Consider the following 22,334-nt stretch of genomic DNA (forward strand, 5'->3'; position numbering starts at 1 on the left):
CTGATCAACTGAAGTGCTGATAAACTGCAGTGCTGTGTAGGTGTATGGTCTCATACAACAAACAAAAAGTGCTGTCTGATCTCAAAACCAAGCACTGGTTAGCCTGGTCTTCAGCACATGTTCAGAACAGGTGATCTCATCTCAAAATTCCACTTTTGCTCCTCTCTGGTGGACAGAACAGCTTCTGTGGGTGGCAGTAGGTTTTGGACAATTGGCATGTCCTTGCTTAACAAATCTCCTTTTCCAGTCCTCCTGTGAATCACCACTGGTGAAGTCAACATGTTGAGGAGAGAGAGGCATCTCCCATCTCCTCTTGGCCTGCTGCTGGCTTTAAGGTCCAGATAGAGGAGTGTGTTGCTGAGGTCCTGCTTCCACTCTCTGTGCCAAGAGAGACTCAGGAAGGGGAGCACTGAGGAGAAGGGGTTTGCAGAGAGTTGGGGGGCTTGGTGATACCCAGGGGGGATAGTGTGGACACTCCACACCCCCAACTAGCTATCATCTAGCTCAGTCCTCTAGGCACAATCCCTGCTCATAAATTTCTTCCTCAGCCTGCTCTAGCATTTGGATACAAGGCATCCACTTCCCTGAGCAGCCGTGGCTGAAGGCTTCAAGTCTGATGGCAGCAGTGGTGGTAAGACCAGCCCTACTTGGGCAGAGAGGTGTGCCCAGCACCTCTGCAGAGGACGGAAAGGCAGCTTGTGTCCCTGCCCTGCTTCATCTTTAGGATAAATCAACACTGCCTTTTCATTTGATCCGCTGGTATTTCTGAAGGAATTTACACAGCCTTTCATGTGGGTTGTTTTCCAGAGTCAAACTGAAAAGGGTTATAAACTGAGGCTACACTTATACCAGAAATCCATAAGCTGCAATGCAGATCTATGGAAATACACCATGCTGTGCACAAAGGCCACAGACTCCTGTAAAAAAAGAAAAATCCTTGAATTGGTTTGTGCCAGCATGGTCTTGGTCAGATCTGAGGGTTCAGCTGTTTAGTCCCAAGTCAGTTCAGTTGGGTGCAGGTTCTCCTGCAGAAAGTGGGAGTCCCAGGGAGAGAGGAGGAGAAGCCATGCAGAGAGTTTTGACTGTTTTTAGGTGTTTTTTCACACAGTCAAAATAGAAAAGTAATTGGATACCGAGAAAAGTTAACAGGAATAGCTCGAAGTTTGTTGCTAATCAGGCACTGGAGAACCAACCATCAGCTCCCATCACACCACGATCACATCCATCCCTCAGTTGAACAAGGGAGACAGAAACATACCTGGTAATTACAGGCTGCAAACAAGCAGCACGTGATGACAACCAGAAAAAAGTACAGCCTATCAGGAGCAACTCAAATCACAGCCGTAAATATGATTAAAATGTAGTTTAAAATTCAGAGATTTGCTGTAATTCTAAATGTACTCTAATATTCAGTATTATATTTGTAATTTTACCATAATTTAATTTAATGCTAGGCTATTTTTCAATATTTCAAGTAATTCTCAAAAGACTGAGCTGAATAAAGGAAACAAATATAATGAAAAAATTAAAAGAAATGTAAAGTTTCAAAAGAAAACACCACACACCAACATATCAAAAAACGTTTCAAAATGAATTTGTCATTTATCTCCTGAACGCATTAGTGTAGATAATATCAAGGAGTTTTACCTTTCAACTTTCTCTTCTATTTCCTCATTATTTGAAAAGTTAGTGAGAGTGGAATAAAAGAGAGCAGAATCTCATAGCCCAAAGATTTCCTCTGTCATATTCAACGACAGAAGAAAGACAGGGAAATAAAAGGGAAGAATAAGCCCCAGTTAAGTCTCAAATGTAGAAATACATAAATGTGTGGTTTGGTGGATTCCCCTTACCTCCCAAACTTTAGAAGGAAATGAATTCTTTTCACAAATCCTTCTTTGGGGAAAAAAAGAAAATGATTCATGCGGAAAGCTTCCACTGGGTCCAGTTGTTACATCTTTGCTATTTGAAGTGGTATGTAATCAAACTGCATTCTTACATCCATTTATGGATATTTATGTTATATAGGGTATGCAGCCTTGAACTTAGCCATTTGCATACAAGAATATGAGCTGATATCAGGTTAATTTATTTTACATCCCTTGTAGGAATATTTCACTAACAGGCCATTTCAAAGAGGGAGTATCTTGACAAATAAAACTAGAACTGGCCATGGAGATTCCACTGAAATTAGAAATTCAAAAGGATTCATATAGGTGGAAAGTAACATAGCCCAGGAAGAGGAGATGATGAACCTCTACAATGTGTGAAAATAGAGCTATTTTGCAGGAAAGTCATTCCACAGCAATTTCTCTTTATAGGCATGTACTGTACAAGGCAGGAAGTACACAGTGTGAAGCTTGCACTGCAATTTATTTTCACTCCTCATTCCCAAAACAGTGCTTAAATCGGTGGCATTTTAAATTTCTAATCAGTATTTCTTGTGTGTTAGTTAAAAAAAAACACCAACAAAAAACATCCCAACAACAAACAGTTAGTGGATGTTTAACTGCATATTTAATTACAGAGTTTCAGTTCTAAAAGGCAAGGCCTGATGCCAAGGTTGGGCTAAGGTCGCTCCAAAGTTAATGAAATGTTTGCCCTGGTGACAAAGCCAGGGTTAGCTCCGGAGATCAGGTGCCTATTGGGAGCTAAGCTTTTCTCACATCTGCTCACTTACAGGTTTTGTCTATAGCATATGCAATTCCTGTTTGGACTGGGGGCTGCATGATATAGCAAGCACATGAAACACAGGTCTAGGATGATTTTTGAAATTTAAAGGTTATTTTCTTGCTTTTGCAACTTTAATAATGCTAGTTCTGGATTTCCTGCATGGCATTTACACACACATATATACACACACTTGCTGTATCAGAGAACACAGAGTTTTACTTGTGACTCACAGGTATCTACATGAATTACAGCTTATTACAGTAATTAGGACCTGCGGATCTACTCTAATTTGGAATGCAGTTGTGAGAAGGAGATGAAAGCTTATTGTTTCAAATTACTTTTACTTTCAATGTGTTTTGGTAGGAGGTAGTATGAAAAGGCAAGACTGGGTTAATTCTGCCAAGATTTTTAATACCCTCCCAATGGAATTAATATATTAGAACTGTGGAAAACAAACAAACAATGTTGTCAGAAGTTGGACAGGGTGACTGGGGACAGAAACCTTTACCAGGTCAGTTGCTTGGCATTCCTGACTGTGAAATAAGCCATACTCAGCCAACAAAAAATATTCACTGTACACAAGGTTCTAGCTAATTTTCAACATTTGGCATTATTAACGCACACTGCGTCCATTTACTTAATTATAATTATTACCACTTGTTCCCTCTTCGAAGAATTTGGCATTCATTTGGCAGTTACTGCCAGATTTGGGTGCCCATGTAAAACTGCACGTTTTATACATCTCCAGTAAGAGCTGTCTATATTTTCAACTGCTACACGGGCCAAGAAAAGTAGTGAGGCACAAAGTTCATTCAGCTACTTCTTGAATGAATTAAAATCTCAGAATTGTTCTTGAATGCATAGGCAATCCAAAAACTGAGACAAATTTTGGATTTTGAGAAGAACGGAATTCTAGGAGACTGCATTAAGGCAAGCTTCTTTGCTTAAGAATTGTATTAGTAGCTGCAAATGCAATTATTCTTAGATGATGCAGAGGGATTTAGGCCTCTCTTTGCAAAGGGCAGCAAAGCTGCATGGAGGGGTCTGCTCTGTTCCTTCTCTTAAATGTTGCAAAAGAAACTGAAAGAAGTTAAAATCCTGCAATTTTCACAACATGTTTTAAGAGCAAGTACAATAAGAATAAAAAATCAGGGAATTACTTTTATTAAACACAGCAATCAGCTCTCATTTGCAGCCTGGTTTTCTTTTTGCTGGCAGTGACCAACTGTCCTTCGAGGTGATTTATGTCCCTTAATATCTTTGACATGAGAAAAAGCCAAACACAGAAGATAGAAAGGCAGTTCCCTCCTTCTCATCTGTATGTGAAAAACCATCCAAACATGATCCTGGTCCATCTGAACAGGGATGCTGCTGAAGGCTCTGCCATGCTCTGTGGCTCATTCCTGCTCACACAGGGAGCAACAAAGACAGAAAGGCTCTTAAAGCACAGCTCTACTTACCTGAAACCAGGAATCTGTAGCTTGGGAGACCTAATGAACTAGATGAATAAACTCAGTTCTGTCTCCCTGTTTAGATTCTTTTTCACAGTGCTTGTTTCCACCAGTTTGCTTTTTTTTCCAAGAACTTCTCTGTTTTCTACACTGCCTTTTACACATGAAAAAAAGTTTATTAGCTCAATCAAAACATCTGCTACATACCTTCAACTACTTTCTTCCTACACATTAAAAACTCCCGTAACCTTATTTTTTATTTGCTAATAAAAAAAATGGGGTTTGACTTTAAACTAAAAGCAATTAGTAATTTCTCAAATTGTATGATCTGATACTTATTAGGCTTCATATCCCCTCTATGTATGTACCAATAACTGTAAGTCAGGAGTGTGCCTCCAGATATCTCCTTTGTACATCTAATGACTTTTATCATAGGATGAAAAACATTATATCTTTTTAGTACTCATTTGCAAGCAAAATCTGTGTTTTCCTTTTAATATGTTTGATATAACAAACCCACATCTTACAACATTATCTTATAGAGTACTTTTATACTTTAAGATATTCCTCATTAACACTGGTTTAACAGAGCTAAATAGGTTACCCTCTAGGTGGCTCTCAGTTAACTGCCTCTTCTCCCAGCCCTGTGTGACCTGTGAAATGCTTTCACATCCAGGTCTCTTTATTTCAGTGGCAAATAAGCTTTATTAATTTTAATATCATACGAGTCATCCCCGAAGACCATGTGCAACTATTTTCCTATTAAAAAAGCAAAACAGTTAACAGAGATTACTGTTAACAAAACAAAGATTAATCTGAAGTACGTGTTTCAACTCACTTCCATTTGTCCGTGTACAAAATTACACAAGGCAGAATCCCCTACCAGTGCTGGAGAAGAAACGATGCCAAGGAATAGTTTCCAGATTACGAAAGGGTAGATTGGGGTGGTCTCTCACGAGTGCACTTTACACTAATGCTTTACCAGCTGATCTGTCACGGTGATGACACAGGTTATCTCAGGACTAGGGGAAGGACCAACTGCTGTCACTACATCCTCGTGTGGAGCTAAAGCAGCCGCAGCAGCAGCAGCTCTCCTGAGCGAAGATGAGCTTCCCTGGCCAGACGCCTGTAAACGCCTATTCAGCAGCCCCTGTGCCTTATGGCAGTCAACCCTCAGTGGCAAACAGCACTTGCACACTTTCCGTGTGCTCTTAGAGAGTTTCCACTTCCAGCAATGCAAGTAGGAGAATGCAAATGCCAAGCCCTTGCTTCACCACAGCTGTACCATCCAAGAAGTCACTTGGGTGGTACTGAAGTCCTGGATGCCTAAACAACACTCTTGGAAATGATCCCCTCTTGCCCACTTTCTGTTGGGACAGTTCAGATGAATGGGATGGAGAAATAATGTTGGAATCAGCTTTTCTTGTTTCAGAAATGATGCAGGCCATGGGTGCCCATAACAGCAGTCCTTTCTCAGCACTGCCAAGGACAGTTTCAGAACACTTTTTCCAGGTTGTTTTAACCTTATCAAACCTTATCAATCAGTGTTTGCTGATCAAACAAACAACTGAATGGGCAGCCAGTGCTACAGACCACTAGCACATTAGCAGAGGGGAGCCTTAGGGCTTACCAGCAACAAAAAGCTTCACCTCTAACCTAAAATTTGCTTTGCAAGTGCAAAATCTTGGGTAAACTAATTTCAGTGAGGTAATGAGTAGTTGTTTTCAGTGGTGTAAGTGAATCTAATTCACCTAGGTTTCAATTTCAGAGAGGTTAGTATGACTTAACATCACTTTCCATTAGTCATTGAAGCTTGGAGTGTTACACCACATTGGTGCAAGATCCTGTGTGTAGAAGATCTAATAGGGTGTGTATTTGAATTTGGTCATGAGTGGAGCCAGCCTACCTGTGTGCATTCAAGATCTATGTCTGATTCTATTACAATGCCTTTATGCACTCCATAAAGTACACTATAGGTTCTTCTCTATAAAACATGCAATCATATTAGACGTAACTGACTTTGTGCCTTAATACATATTTCATTACCAGATTTCCTAAGCTTCCTATGCCTTTACATGGAAACAGGAATACATGTGCCTACAACCTACATTCATTGAGGAACGTATCTTCCGCATTAAGCCAAGAGAAACAGCACACTTGTCTATAGGGGAATCTCAAGGGACAGGCTCTTCTCTGCTTTTTAATTTTCCTTTTTATTTTTAATGTTAAATTTCTTCTCCCAAGACACAGGGAGGATTAAACAGATGTTTGCAGGCTGTCACCATCCAAATCCGAAAGAATCAACATGATGGAGAAAAATATGCAAGTACCTCTGGAAAGGGAACCTTCAAGAGCCCTGCCAGGTGCTAGTGAAACCACCTACATTGCATCAGAACAAAACATCACGAAGCTGCATAAATACAGTTAATATCAAATGTTCTGAAGGCTGTCCTGTAAAATGGGACTCTTGATATAAACAGTTTGAACCTCAGAGCCTCTCTGTGTTTGAAGGTAAATAAATAGGTGTTTGAAAGAGGAAAGAAAAATATATTTAAGTCTTAAAATACAGTTGTGTTTTTGTTGTCAAGTGCTTATTTGGTTTGAGGTCTTGTTGAGCTTTGGTAGTCAGGTCTAGGAAATGGCAAGAGGTTGCAAATAAAGACTTTTAACAATATGATGAAAAACAATGTGCAGCATTCACATGAGTGCTTTTCTTTGTGCCAGGTACAGTCCTTTCATTTCACATATTACAAAGGAAAGAAAGCAGTGGGCTTTCCTCAAGACCAAATGAAATGGTCTGTTCCTCTGCAGCCAGTTAGGGAGAAAATGCAGCTTTTTGTGAAATAGTGCCAATAATATAGTTACTTTGAGGGAATGATTTTCAATTTCTTAAGAAAACTCTTTTTTTGAAGAAATTATAGTGTTGAAACACATTGCTTTGCTTCACAGAAGTTTTGATCATCTTTTCCCCCAGACACAAAGTGGTCATGATGTGAGTGCTTGAATTCTTGCAGGCATATGATCTTGCATTAGAGTACTTTCAATTTAATGATTTTGCATTGGCTTCCAGGAAAGTCAGCTATTGATTTAGAAGTTCTCTTTATTAACTGCCTTTAAGAGACTTTCAGAGGACTTACTACATCATAGCTCTCTGAGCTTTATTCTATTTATTAACCAAACCATTATTTAAAATGCAGATAGGCTGGCTATTTAAATTGACCAGAATTTATGGTTCCTCACAACATTAAGAGGCAGTTTATTATAAGATGCATCTTCAGACAAATTCAGTAGTGAGGAAACATATACCTTCCTTTTATCTCACAGAACCACACCTTCCTCTGCTAGGAAACGTCTCACTTCATCTCTTCAGAACCTTTGCTTTAATCATGCACAAAAATGTGCAATGATTTTTTCCTATAAAGTGTAAAAACAATCTTTGGTGGGCTTTCATTCTTGTTGTTTACATTAATGTATTAGATAGCAATCTATAGCATTAGATAGCAACCTTACATACATGAAAACCATTGCAGGGAAGGAAGGAAAATATGGACATTTCAGAACATCCTTTATAAAGGAAGGTGAAATAAATGCCCTTTGGCTTTTGAAACCTTCTCTGAATGCGATGTTGAGATATTGAATATGTAGTGACATACCAAAAGCAAATACCACAGTGACTGGATGGCCAACAAGCCCTGCCTATGCTCTCCACGTGGCAGTTTTCCTTTCACCTGTTATTCCCAGGCTGCTGCTGAGGTTCCACAGAGGCCTCAATCTCAAAAGGCTGGAGAAGCAGCAAAACAGTTGGGTTTGATTTCTTTATTTCTTCAATTAAGAATCCTTGTAGATAATACAAATAATCAACATCCGCAGTTGCACGAACATCGTTTTCTCCTAGAAAACAAACCAAAGGGCAAGTTTTTTGGTCATGAAAATTGTGCGAGCACACTGAACGCCAGTGTTATCACACTGTTAAGTTACAAGCTCCAAAGAAGTTTGTAGAGAAGATTCATTGCAAAGAAAACTGGCTCAAGGGAAATCATGGGATGACTGTCAATTTCAAACTTTAAGTAAACCTTGACAAAAGACACAGTATTGAATGCATGAAACAATTTTTGGCAAAAGGAAAAAGAATGATGAAAAGCCCTGCTACAGCAGTGATACACACTGCATTTTCCAACCACAGCTTCACACAATAATTCTTTAGGCATCAGGGACTGGTCCAAATTTCTCTTGAACCAAAATTCTAATAAGTGCACTGCGATCAGCCAATTTTCACCTTCTTGGGTGATGAAGGATAATGAACCCATAAGTTATACATTTCTACCGTCCAGCTAGCTCAGGTTTGCTTAAAGCTGCTTTCAGCTTCCAAGCCTGCCACCAGCCTGGCCCAGCTCTTGGCCCTGTAACAACATCTGAGGCAACTGCAGGGTTTCCTGGGTTATAAATTTCTTATTTTTTATATAGTTGTACTGAATACAGACATTCTTCTCTTCAGCTTTTTTTTTTCTTTTTTTCCAGCTACCAAAATATTTAAGTGCTTCAGGTATCTTGCCTCTACTTTACCTTCTTTGGGTACAGTAAGAATTTCTCATCTTCCCATTTGCACTTCATGCTATTTTATCTTATGCATCCCATTTTCCTAGAGATGTAGGTTTCTTCCCTCCTAAATACAAGACAGGAATTTGTTTTTCATTCCTGGATTGGTAGCATCTCAGACTTATTGTATACAACTGCTGTTTCTACTTTTTTTACCACTACTTTTTGAGTGCTTACAGGAAGAATGAGTCCTCCCTGCACTGCTTTCTTTCAGCTGTCTGAATTGTGAATATGCATATAACTAGGGACAGAAATTGAAATTTACTTTTAAAAAAAGGTATTTGGAAAAAATATTTGAGGGTAATGGGTATTTTAAAGACAGTTTTAGATTCACTCAAAGTACAAAGAAGAAGTGTTTCATACAACTAAAGTTCTGTTGCAATTTGCTTTAGCAAAGAGATGCAGTTAATATGTATCAAATCTAGAGCCAGGGTTGGCAGATGAAAAAGTGCGTAATTGATGCATTGTGGAGCTTGAAGACCGAGTTATCAGTAAACTGTCTTCTTAAGCCACGGGCATTACTTCAAATTTAAACTTTAATTTCTCCTCTGAGAAGTCTTCAGTGTCAGTAATTGTATCCACTAAGAAAACTGAGAGGATAATACATGAATTTGTAATAAAACTGAACAAGGAGGGAAATCCGCTGACATTTCACTAGCTTCTAAGTGTTTTATGAAGGATGACTCCTAATTACTTGTACGAAAGGCTCAGTAAGCATCAGGTACAGAAGCAGAATACGTGATACTCATATAGATTTCTGTTCAGGATAGTGAAGAGGGGTGGGACCTTCCCTGTTGAATTTTCTCTGAGTTGACTCGAGTAAGGCATATTTCCTGCAGCCATATAAAAATGATGTTGAATTAAGAATAAATCAGGCACTTCATTAAACTTACTTTGCAGTTATATTTTCCTAACTCTTGCTCTTGGGAAAAAACCCACAAAACTCAACACTTCAAATTTGGAATATATTCTCTGTTTTCAGACTCATGGTATTAACATACATGATGGTTTTTGTACTAATCTTTTCAAGTTTTTCCCCTGAATGTTACTTTCTAGAAGTCTCTGTGCAGAACGTCCAAGGGAAAGATACACAATTTCATATGCATAGTCCATTATTTTAAACAACAGAAAATACTCCACAACTCCAAAGTTTCATTGGTCTCGATGTCAAAAAAACCCACCAAATTTTGATGTCTTTTCCATTCCAAACTGTGAATCAGCCACAGTGAAGATGTACCACAAGTGTATTCTATTTCAGCCAAGCTGAAGTATTATTCACCAGAAAGGCTAATTCACCTATGGAGCGTAAATTAGAAAATGCCCAAATCTCAGCTGTTTTCAGGCTGTGCTTGCATTAAAAAGACACCTCATTAGAACAAAACAGTGGCCCACACTTCTGGCTGCATCCAGGCTAGGAAACGGACTTCTTGTTTTGTTTTGTTTTGCTTTTAGTTTTTAACAAATTAGGTCTGCACAGAAGGCTTACCTTTAGGGTGTGCCAAGACCACCCAGCAAGATGGTTACTAGAGGCAGAATTAGAACTTGGAAGTTTCTGGTTTATTGTCTTAAGTTAAAACCACTAGACGGAGCTTATTCAAAGAGGGGAAAAAAAGCGGTCAGAAAGTAAACTTTTACAGCATGATAGTAAAGTTAGAGGTTGTTAGGATATTTGAGATTAATGGCAACAGGAGGATTTTTGTCAAAGTCAGGATAACTTTGGGAGAAAGTAAGAGTCTAAGGTAACTGCTTTCTCTGTTACACTGCAGAACACTATAACACCATCTGCCCACATTTGCAAATATTTTTGAAGAAATTCCTACTGAGTTGACCAACGCTTATCCAAAGCTTCAATCTTTGTTTCTTTACATTTTAAGCCAGTGTAAATTGAAGGAACTCTGAGAGCTCTTTCTACAGTTATTTTAAACTGGCTGATGGGTTTTTTTACATGAGGAATCTAAAAGTGGTAAGTTAAAAAACCCCAGGTATTAATTTCATTTTTGTTAGTTTACAACAATAAAGTAACAGCAGTCTTCCAGAGCTTTAGATTGTCAGCAAAATGTTTCTGCAAATACTACAAACCACTTACATTTCTGTTTTAAAGGATCACTCACTACTGTGTGAATAAACACTACCCAATAAACAACATTGCTACATTTGCAACTTCCCTGAAGTTTGCCAAATTCTGATGTCTCATATAATCTTACACCTCAAACCGATTTAGAAGTATTGTAGCAGCAACTCTAAGAGTAACATTGCAAAATCACAGAGCAGTAATGTTTTCCCCATCCATCATTTCACAGACGAGGAAGGGAGGGATAAAATTTTTGTTGACACCTAATAGAGCACACAGAGCAAATGTTTACTCAGCTCTTCTGCTTTGAAGATATTGTCAAGCACTCCACTGACAGCCATTACTGTTTCTGCTTGTTTAGACACAGCTCTGAAATGCAGAGATATGGAACATGAAAAGTATTAGACTTTGGTGATTTCACAGTGTGATGAAAATGTTATATATTATAAGTCCATTGCAAATCCAAGTCTAAAGGACTGCAGTTTGAACTATAATTCAACCTATTTGGGAGGGAAAAAAAAGTGTGACCCTGAGCTCTTTCCGAACTTCTAGTATTTGGAAGGCAAAAAGAAGTATCCAGCTTCACATGGTCACCAAGCACGAAAACTCTCCTCTCTATCTAGTTCTGTGGGAGCATGGATGTAAAGTACTCACAGGATAAGCAGAAATCCTATATTCATTGTGTAGAAAGAGGTCAACCAAACACCTGGACTCTGGTCAGTGATCTTCAGTTCTCTTTCCTCTACATGAAGCTTGGTGTGATCATACTTTTCACAGAACCACAGGGCAACCACTCAGGCTCAGCGAGTGGCTGAGCTACCAACAGCTGGTTTACTATTTATTTGTCATATGAAGATATGGTGTCAAGGACAGCTGTGTCACACACTTTTTGCAGAACACTTCCAATGAGTGCTTCTGGTCCTCACCCCATAAATTCAAGCTTACATAGTTCTGGGAATATAGTGATAACCGATAACCCAGTGCGTTATCAAATGCTTAGGGGATGGACAACCCCCTAACCAGAGAGTCTCTCGTGAAGCAGCCTCTACCAGTGGGATTTTGCTCATCAGGGAAAACTATGCACATTCTCTCTAATTTTTCCTTTGAGCTCAAGCAAACGCCCTTTGTGGAACACCTGAAATGAGATTTTGCCATATTGAAAGATACTTCCTTCTGTCACATCCGTTTCCTTCTAACAACTTGGAAATTAATCCTCTCTTCATATTTAAAAGTTAGTTCCTGTTGATAAATGGCTTCAATTTTTGTAACTTAGGTTGTCGTTTAATACATGTGGTACTTATGCAGAGCTTACTGAATTATTTCATTTATTGTCTTCTCATACCTATGAAGACACTACTGTTTATGAGAGGAATGAAAAAAGGTTCCAACAACTGCACATGCCAAAACTTCAGCTCAGCTATGTAACAAACTAAAGGTATTTGTGCATTAAAAAACCTCCCACTTTCATCATTTTAGAAAGATCTAACAAGACTGAATTTTGAAGTAGTTTTTTTCTACTGCTCATACTTATCCTTCCAAAGGGCTTCCCATATGGCCAGGAGGGACTCCTGCTTGGAGGGACGGCAATACCAAAGCTAAGCTGAGTTCCCAATAGAGCTGTATACTGTTTACATTGCAAAAAAGGAATACAGAAATTCATAACAACTAATGTGTATTTGCTTCTCAACATTTCATGTTAAGGGTTTGGGCTACATTATAAAGGTTTAAAATAACTTCTACACAGAACTCAACACTGGGAATCACTGTTGAAGAGAAGCAGGCATTTTCTTGTGTATATTTATAGCTTTGTCTGCTTCTACAATGAACAATTTGGAGGGGTAAAGCATCAACGTTTAACTTTCCATGGTTAAATGTCTCATGACTCATTTTCTTGTAATTTCTTTTATTAAACTCATCTTACTGATGAGCTAAAGCTTGATAATAGCCATGGAAAGAACACCACGACACTTCTATTCAAAAACATGGATATTTTGTTATCTGCTTTTCAACAATCACTAGCCTCTGCATTGTGTGTCATATTAAAATTTGTGATACCTTCCTGTCCCAGTGACAGAAATTTAAAGCAAAATAAAAAATGATGAAGTGTAAAGAACTAGGAAATTTGCTTTTAAGTACAGGCAATGTTATTAAATCTCTGTAGATGTATCACTGACATATCATCTCTGGAAAAAGCAAAATATATAGACAATTCAGGATAAGTAACATATTGAATAATCATGTTCACAAAAGTGAAGCTGAAGTATTCCAGAGATTATAACATGAGTCACAAAGAATCTCAGTGAAATCACACTTTCAAAGTCTTTCCCAAAGGTTCAGTCTGCATATGTTGCATATGCTCAGTCAAAAATGTCATTTTTGCACAAAATTTTACACTTCAGCTTCAAAATTATCTCAGTGGTATAAAAAGGAAGTAGTGACTCATTTATGGGCAGCACAGTTTGGCTGAGGTAGGTACTAAACTTAACTTTAGGACTGACTGCATGGCTGTTGGGAAACCATTTCACCTATTCTCTTTCTTCATACTGCCCCACTGCATGGCCACTGATTCTGTGAAAGAGACTGAGCATGTGTGTGATGGTCCAAAGCTATGAAATGATGTATCTAGATGGCATTGTCTGTGACCATTTCACACACATAATCGCCCCGCATCATTCCTGGATGCAAAGGCCCATTACATTAAAATTTATATGGCTAATGTCCAAATTCAATTTTAAAATGGCAGTATCTGAAGGAGGAATATTTATTGTTGTTTTTCAAGACAAATGGAAAATGCAAATAATGCAAATGTGAATAATGCAAATATTGTAAATGCAAAGAGTAATTACTAAAAGACACATTCTACAGATGAATTCTCATGTAGCTAGAAGGCGTTAACTTCTTATTCCTCTCCTCCAACTGAACCAAACCTCTGAAATGAACTCATATTTTACATGCATCATGTATTTTAACACAGTGTTGTTAAATCAGGTTACACCAAACATGAGCACCAAACACCACCACCACCATTTAACAGTGAAACTGAGGTAGGTTTAAGTAGTGTTCCCCAACTTGCACAGCAAAGCAGAGTAAAACATTGCTATTTGAAGCTAAGTCCCTGCCTCAGTACTACCTTGCTCTTTTTGTGGATTTTTGTGATCCCTTCTCCAGAGCTTCCCTCTTTGGTTTCCATAAGCCTGATTTTCACACAGTTGTATAGAAAACCATGACTGGTGATGAAAACCCATTGCATTGGTCACAAAGTTCTGTCTGCCAGTAACATAAGTCAGTGATAATGGCAAGTAGTGGCCCTGATGGAGCTCTCTCCCATGTGCTTATGCATTGCTCTTCAGAGTCATCTCAATTGCATCTTGCAGTTCCTGAGCCCGAAGACACAAAATACATAGATTTTTTTTCAGTTGGCTAGTCATTCCTAACATTCAAGTCATGGTACAGGTGCTGGGAAAGAGAGTGAAAGATCAAAAAACCCCTGAATAACATAAACTAAAGCAAGTTGATCTGTCCTGAAATGAAAACAAACTGCAAGCTAAGCAGAGAGTTGGATATAGGACTGTCTTCGAGGGCCCTCCTCCAGGGGCAAACACGATTATTAAGAAGAGAGGCATCTAAAAACCTTAATCGGGTGCTAGCACAATGTACTTACCAAACACCTGTAACTACAAATCCCAGGCCCAGAGCTGGCCATACCTTTGTGCAAAAAGGCTAGAGTTTCCAGAAGTAAAGACCATGGAAGACTACAGTGGACGGATGGACAGTGCTTCCATGCATTTGCAGTAGACAGAAGATTACATGGAGTGTCAGTTAAAATATTCCTTTCTCTTATCAGGGTCTCCTATCATTTAGTAGGAAAGAAGGGGAAAAAAAGCTTCTCTTCCAGAAAGTCTTGAGCTTTCCAATTCAAGAGCTGTGATGCATGCATCATTAACTTCTATGCAGAAAACATTGTTCACTCCAACCAGCAATTAGTGGCAACATTTTTATCCTGTGCAGTGATGAGATTTTTATGCTAATCATTACGCAGCAGTAAATTAATCATTTGGGCACATTTAGATGGTATGTATATTTCATGAGACAGATATAGATATCAAGATCAGTTTGATATTTACTTATGGTAAATGGAAGTGTCTCAAACGGTTATGGGGGAAGCATACTAACTAAACACACACAGCCAAGGATGTTTGCAGAGCAAGAGCAGCAGCACTGCTTCAACTCCTTTGTTTTTAATTATTTTAAGGGAGCTAAAAATCTTGTGAGAACACATAGAACTGAATCATTCAGAGACAGTGAAACTTCAATAATGTCTTGGCACAATGAAGGACAAAAGCACCTATCCTGCAATTCTTCTTTTATTACTGGCAAATTACTTACATTATATTATGCAATATTGAAAACAGACTTTTCATCAGCATTTGTGCTATAGTCTAGTCAGGTAAATGAATTATGTATTGGCCTCTTCCCTTTGTAGCTATGTCTCAAACCTTTGAGTTGTAGCTGAAAGGAAGGTTACCCAGGGGCCTCCCTTCTCAGCAGATGCAAGAGATTTGTAATACCTTGAGGAAAATGATTATTTGAAATTTAAATTCGTGACATATATTTAAATACTACTGCTGTTTTTTCAGCTCTCAGCTCACAGATCTTTGCAGGCAAAAAAGCAAATGTTTATTTGAGGGAAATGCATACGTGATCCCTTTGACTTAGAATGTTGTCAAATTACTTATGAAAAGCACTTATGAAAAGATTTATGTCAGGTGACCCTCACAATAATTGTGATATAAATAATATCCTCAGCTATTCCTTTGTCAATTAAAGTTGAGAAAGATTCTCAAAGATAATGGCACATCAATTGCAAATTGACCGATCAATACATGTTTAATGGATACCAACTGAAACAGCATAATTGCTTCACTGAGCAGAGGTAAAGATAAGCTCTTGCACAGACAGTACAAAATCCCACTAGGAAAGAAAAAAAATTTATTAGCGTGTCTGTGTTTATGGAAATTTTTGAGAGACATCTGAACGGGCAGATTATCAGGAGAGCACTATGAACAGATGAACTTTTAGGTTTGAGAACTAATACCGATCAGAAAGAAAAAAAGGTAAATCAATGAGATGGTGTTTTATTTTAATGAAATCTGGTTTTACATGTAAAAAATAATTGTTTTTCAATTTAAGAACCAAAATATTTTCAATTTCACTATTTCTATAAAAATAAGACGGCAATTTTGATTTTTGAACATTTTTTTCTAAAACCTCTCTGCAAAGCTTCTCTCTGGAACTGTGTATCTGAAGCTAATGCAAAGGTTTATATTTTCTTCAGGGGCACCGTGGTCTTAATTTTTTTGGTCTGTCTTACACAGTTGTGCTGCTTTTGGCTGGGGTACAGTTAATTTTCTTACTTAGGATCCAACAGCACACCTTGGGATGTGCTGTGGTGCCATGTGCACCCTTGCACTCTTCTCCTCTGCAGAGGAGTATTCTTGACTACAGAGATTCTCCGTTTAACTTGAGGCAATGGGGAAAAACACAAATTAACACCATTTCCAAGCGAGCATAGGTTAAGATTTGGAACAAAATAGGTAACTTCATGGAATACCCTTCTGAATCTCTGATGCACAAAGTCACATACCTTGAGGGAAAACAATAAGAAACGCAGTTCAGGAAACAGTCAGTAATATTCTGTGAAGGTCAAAAGGTTGGATTTGGAGACAGTTGAGGAGCTGTCCATGATGAGTACCACCAACTATGCCCTTGTCAAGCAAGTCAGAAAAAAAAGCGTAGGCATCATGCCTGGAAGGCAGAGGAAGTCTTTGCTAACTTTATTTATTTCAACATTGTTTCTTTAAAAAAAGATAGAGCAGCATATCTCCAGCCATCTTTTATGCTCCTGAAATTATTTGGAAGGAAAACTGAAATAGTTTATAAATTTGATGGAAAACAGCTATTATTGTGGTAAACAGATATCATGATTATGAATTCTATAGCAATGAATTGCTCATCACTCAGCTATTGCTCAACAGCAGAACTGATTAACAGCACCAGGGACTGCCTGCCATTTGGTTTAATACACCACGTTGTTTGTTACGTTAGTTGTTTGGTGTCGATTATATTGCAGCAGTTATTCACATCAGTGAGTCTGCTTGTCGTAAAATTTAAAAGCACAAGTAAGAATCACGTCACAAAGAAATGAGCAGAAATCATACATCTTAAAATATTCCCCAAGACCAATTATATCTTCTCTACAGATATACCTAAAACTCACCTGAATATTCATAATCTCTGAGGAAAAAACAAACAAACAAACAAACAACCCCCCCTAAACCAACAAAGTATATAAGAATCAAATTCCCAGATGAATTCCTTCATCAAAATGAATATGCATGAGCATCCTCTCACCCAGCTTCCAGCCGGAAAGGCCATCCCCACAAGGGAGGGGCAGCTGGGAAGGGCTTCAGGACTCTGAACCAAAATCTGCTCTTACATTTTGTTGGATATCAGCTGGCAGGTACTGAAGGTCACAAATCACAGCTGTGATGCTGTTTCTGAAACATCATGGCATTTCAGAGAAAAAGTGCCATATGAAATTCTCTGCTTGTCACTATGGCGAGTCTGCCATGGGACGGAAAAGGACACACGTGGCTTTCCACAGGGAGGTGGCCAAAAAAAGATGGGAGAAATAAGAGTCCTCTGGTTGGCTTCCTATCCTCTGTGTCCTGGTTTATCTAAGTCTTACATGAACCTTTAGTAACATCTAACAGCAGAGCTGAATGAAATCATTAAAAGCCCAATTATTTTAGCATTTTCACTACTATTTGACCACTCTACCACATATTACCATTAAAACAGACAAGATTAATTTGTCCTATAACCTGAAAACTTCTAGAAACTACAGTATTACCTTAAAACAGTAAAAAGAAAGGGTTGATTGGTTAATAGTGCTTCATTCCAATGCACAGAATGAAAGACAGAAACAAAACAAGTAAACGTGTACAGTAACTCAATACATTAATTATTCTGATGAAACAAATTTATTTGGTGCACTTTTCCTGCTGCATGGGATCACTGTGCATACAAATGTTTATTATATCATTGTCAAAGAGGTATCCTACCTCCATTTGAAATTTAAGAAGGACTTAAAAGAATACATTTTAAGTGAAAATCACAAATGGAAGAGATCAAAACAGCAAAAAGAAACAATTATATGTAAAAAAGCATGTACTTTGAGGAAAACAGATACAATAATGAAGCACAAAATCAAGGTTAAAAGCAGAATTTAGCATAGCTGTAGTCCACATGCATTAGTGGACTTACAATCTTTATTGAAGAACAGAAATCTTCTTTCTTGCTGTTTTATTACCTTGGCAACATCTCCTCCATGTCAGCAATTACATAGGAGACAACAGTCCAAACAGCAGCACAGAGATTCATCTGGTTTGGATCCTGAACTGTCATCATGTCCCCTTGAGAATGATGAAACCAGAAGTATTTACTGATGTCATTATGCAAGCTGGCACCTACAGATAGAAATGGGCAAAGTTCCATTATAGGAATACAAATATTTAAAGAAGAATATAAACTTGAATCTGTTCCTGGGCTGTTTATTATTAAATCCACATGCAACTGTATAAAATTCATATATATTCAAAATATAATAACTGTACAGAGCCATGGCACGTGCAGTTTGTACGTTTTGGGTTAATTGACTCGAGTGATCATGAGGCAGCAAAAATTCACACCAGGGAAAAGCCAACCTTCCCCTGGGAGACTCGTTTCCTCAGCAACAGTATGCATCCATTTTCCTCTGAAACTAGCAGAATCCAAGCAGGAAAATCCCTACTGTAACCCCATGGCAGCGCTTCCCCTGTTCTCTATCCCACTGCTCTGATGATGAGTTACTACTGAGTTATGAATCCTTTGCTTGCTGTTATTTGTGTTCGGGAACACTTTGGAGTTTGCTTCTGCTTTTGAGCCCTTGTTCATCACAAGGATGTGCTGTTTCAGAGCAATTTTGCAGATAACGTGGGATAACTCAGAGAGCCCAAGACTACATTCCTCTCACAGTCACGAGTCCTCATCAGCTGGGGTAGAAGCAAGTTGGGTGAAACCACAGTTCCTCCCATTCAGGAACAACTGATTCCCTCTAGGAGCACATGGGCAGGGAAAGAACTACTACTACCCAAGCCAGCTGGGCTCAGGGAGCACAAATAATGCTTGCAAGGCATCACTCAAGGCAGACCAAAGCCAAGATGAGTTGGAGAAGCTGCCACCCCACTGGGACCCACAGCAGAAACACTGGCAGAGAATTTTCACCCTGGCCATTGTCTGCCTGGTCCAGTCCCTACTGACCCTCTCCAACCCTCCTGTTCCCTTGAAATTCCTTCCTTCTCAGTTCATTATCTCTGCCTTTTCTCTGGTTTTATCACCCTCAATCTGCTTTGTTGTAATCTCAACAACCATTCCATCATTAACAGAATTCCACACATTTTGAAAATAAGTAAATGTGATATTTTCCCCCCACCACACTAATTCACTGCTTGCAGTTCCTTTGCACTGATTCCCTTGGCCTGCTCACTGACAAGGGCTCGGAGCTGTACAGCTCCCAGGGTAGGACCCATCTAGCATAACAGGACCTGTTCCTTGCTTGGTCATCAAACCCAGAGAACATCCACTGATGTGAATTCACAAGTATGAGCCACGGGCTGCAGGAGGAAACACAGACTGAAGCTACTCCTACTATGCCAAGTAAGGAGGAAAAAAACCCAGGATTGTTTCATAATAATGATGAATTAAATTAATTATTCATGCATTTATTTACATGCAGTGGAAATCAGTATCAGATGATGAGGGCTTTGATAAACTCATGTGTGCTCATAAGACTTACTGTTTCGATTTTTCTGAGATGCCTGAAGCCTTTGAAGAGAATGAAAGCAAAATTTCCCACAGCACAACTGTACATTCCTATAATACATATCTTTTGATCACTCATATAGTCATTCAGAACAGAGTCCAGCTCTCCCTGTGGTTAACAGGCATGTTTTTATTGCTGTAATGGAGACTGACTTGGATTGCTCATTTCACTGCTATTTTAGAGAAAAGGAATAGAAAGTTAATGCATTTTATAAATCCATACAAGATGAAGATTCCTTCATAAGAGAGATGATAAGCAGAAAGACCAAATGGTGTAGCATATGGTTATATGTTATTGTGACTGATTTTGTTTTAAGAGGCTCTTGTTCTTAAATGACTTGTTTGCTACTGACTTGAAGCAATGCAATCCCGCAGAAGTCACTGGATAGGTTACAGGTGCTGAATTATGTTCCAATAATTTTCACATTGAATTTATGCCAACTCATATTCACTTTTAAAATTTGATTCTAAATCCTTTTAAATATATGCAACCATAAAAGGATTGAACAATGATAAATTCTTTAACCGACAGACTTCTGCAATAAAGACACATTACAAATTAAGCCACTGAGGCAAACTCATTACAGTTTTTGAAAATTTCTGTAAGACAGAAGACAAAAACTGGTTGCCTGGAATTTGTCGTAGGACAAATTTTACTCATCACAGTAACTATGGATTTACAGAGTAGTGCTCTATCCCTGTGAAAGGAACAGGAACAAACACTCTTTGCTTTGTCATGTTTAATCCCCTGAAATGCTGAAAAAGATTTTTTTTTCTCTAAATTGATTTTATAAATCAGAAAATTATAGACTTTGATATCAAGAAATTACTGTGACACATCAGAATGTGTGAGTAGACAGAAACGTTCTCAAACTGGCCATGCTATCTCTTTCATGTCATGGGCTAGCATTGAAATCAGTGACCTGTAAACGTCTTGGGAGACTAAGGAAAAGACCCTGAGAAAGCAGTTTTATCCTATGTAATTAGAAACAAAAATGAAAATCCATGTTCTTGGTTTTGAGCACAAGAACAGTTCACAGTCGAGGGCCTCATGCAAGCCTCTAGACATGAAACACCCTGGGGCACAGAAATGACTGCAAGCAATTTTCATGTCTCCTGCTGCTTCAAACCTGAGACTCCTCCACATTGATGTTAGCTGCCTGGAGACATTTACGAGTCCAGAGGTCACCAGGCTGCAGCAAGATACTGAATAGTGCCCTTTCATCAGTAAATGTATCCAGGACTGAGGTCAACCCTTGCAGATGATTGTGAAGAGGGAAGTTCTGTGGGGCTCTTCGGACTGCAGTCATGTTGGGTTACCTCAATAAAGTCCATGGGAACCTACAGCCCCTTTTCTTAAAGTCTAACAGAAGAAGCAATGCTATGAGCACATCGGCCACCCCCAGAAGGTGGGGGCACAGTGCTTCAAACAGTGAGGTTTCAAAGAACATCAGCTTGCTGACTGTAACACATCCTTGATAGCCACTGAATTATTAAGCCTTCTCAAAGGAAATCTGCCTGAAAGTCAAACATGCCATGTCTGGAAACTTGAAAGAATCTGGGAAAATTCCCCTAGATACAATCTTTAAAACTTCACTTGCTACCTATTTTGTTATTTCACCTAAAATTGATCTGTTTGTTATGCGTTTTTTGTTGTTGTTATTATGTAACATTTCTCTCAAGAACAACATTCAGTAACAAATGGGGGCTCATTTTTGCCAGCTATATAAGCTACCTGTCAAGTAAAACAGATGAGTATCCGTGGTTCATAGACCTATCAATTATTCACCCATGTCCATGCTAGCCACCTAGAAAGGAGACAGCATGCAGCCATACAAGTGTCTGAAAGCTTTAATTAAGTACTTAAAAGTCCTCAGCTGGGATGTGTTATGTAGGTATGTACTGCATATCTAATTCTGATTTCCAGGTGGAACCAACACCAAACAGAAAAAGAAAGAGAAGGGCTCAGTGCTACACTGTCACATTTTATGCACTTTTTTCTTGTTTGCAGAGCACCCATAAAGAAAAAAAGAGATGTTTGCCAAACAACCCTCTTTAATTGTCCTTTTTCAGTCTGTTCACATTTACAGTGATGCAAATCACATGAGGAACAATGCCAGCCAAGAAGGAAATCAGTGAGAAACTGCTTCTAGCTGGATGTAGTAGGTGTTGTGGCATGAAAATAGGGAATGTTAAAAACTGCTGCCAAAAATGCCATACTTATTATTTGAATGCATCAAAAATGATGGAAATTAGAAACTGAAAATAATTAATAATTTACAGCTTCAATGAAATAATACATGGATAATTCACAGTACCATTACAAGGTAGCAGAAACCCCTCTTTAGTACAGTTTAGTTACCTAGTTTAGCGCAGTACTTTCACCTATCGGCAGCTATTTAGTGCCACTGGTGATCCCCTAAGCTCAAACACTGGGACACATTGCCCAGAGAGCTCAAGGGCTGCCTGCCAACCTCAACTGTTCTGTGGAATTCTAACCCATGTGCCATTTCCTTGGCTCTTTCAGACATCTCTTAGAATTGACACAGCATAAACAAAATCTTCGACTCAAGTTCATTTGTCTCTTGAACTCACTTCATGAGTCTCTGTATAACCAACTATTT

At 38.6% G+C, this 22,334-nt stretch overlaps 1 protein-coding gene across 2 annotated transcripts in view; it reads right to left on the reverse strand.

Annotated features, from left to right (window-relative positions):
* Positions 1–17,812: 17,812 nt before the first annotated feature.
* Positions 17,813–22,334, reverse strand: part of CPQ (carboxypeptidase Q) — a 147,659-nt gene continuing 143,137 nt past the window's right edge. For both annotated transcript variants that reach the window (XM_064648164.1, XM_064648144.1), the window contains one exon: positions 17,813–18,317. In XM_064648164.1, coding sequence (XP_064504234.1) covers positions 18,157–18,317 — 161 coding nt within the window. In that variant the 3' untranslated portion in view covers positions 17,813–18,156. The remainder of the gene's footprint in view (positions 18,318–22,334) is intronic.

This window comes from Pseudopipra pipra, chromosome 1 (genome assembly GCF_036250125.1).
Source record: "Pseudopipra pipra isolate bDixPip1 chromosome 1, bDixPip1.hap1, whole genome shotgun sequence".
Taxonomy (NCBI): Eukaryota; Metazoa; Chordata; class Aves; order Passeriformes; family Pipridae; genus Pseudopipra; species Pseudopipra pipra.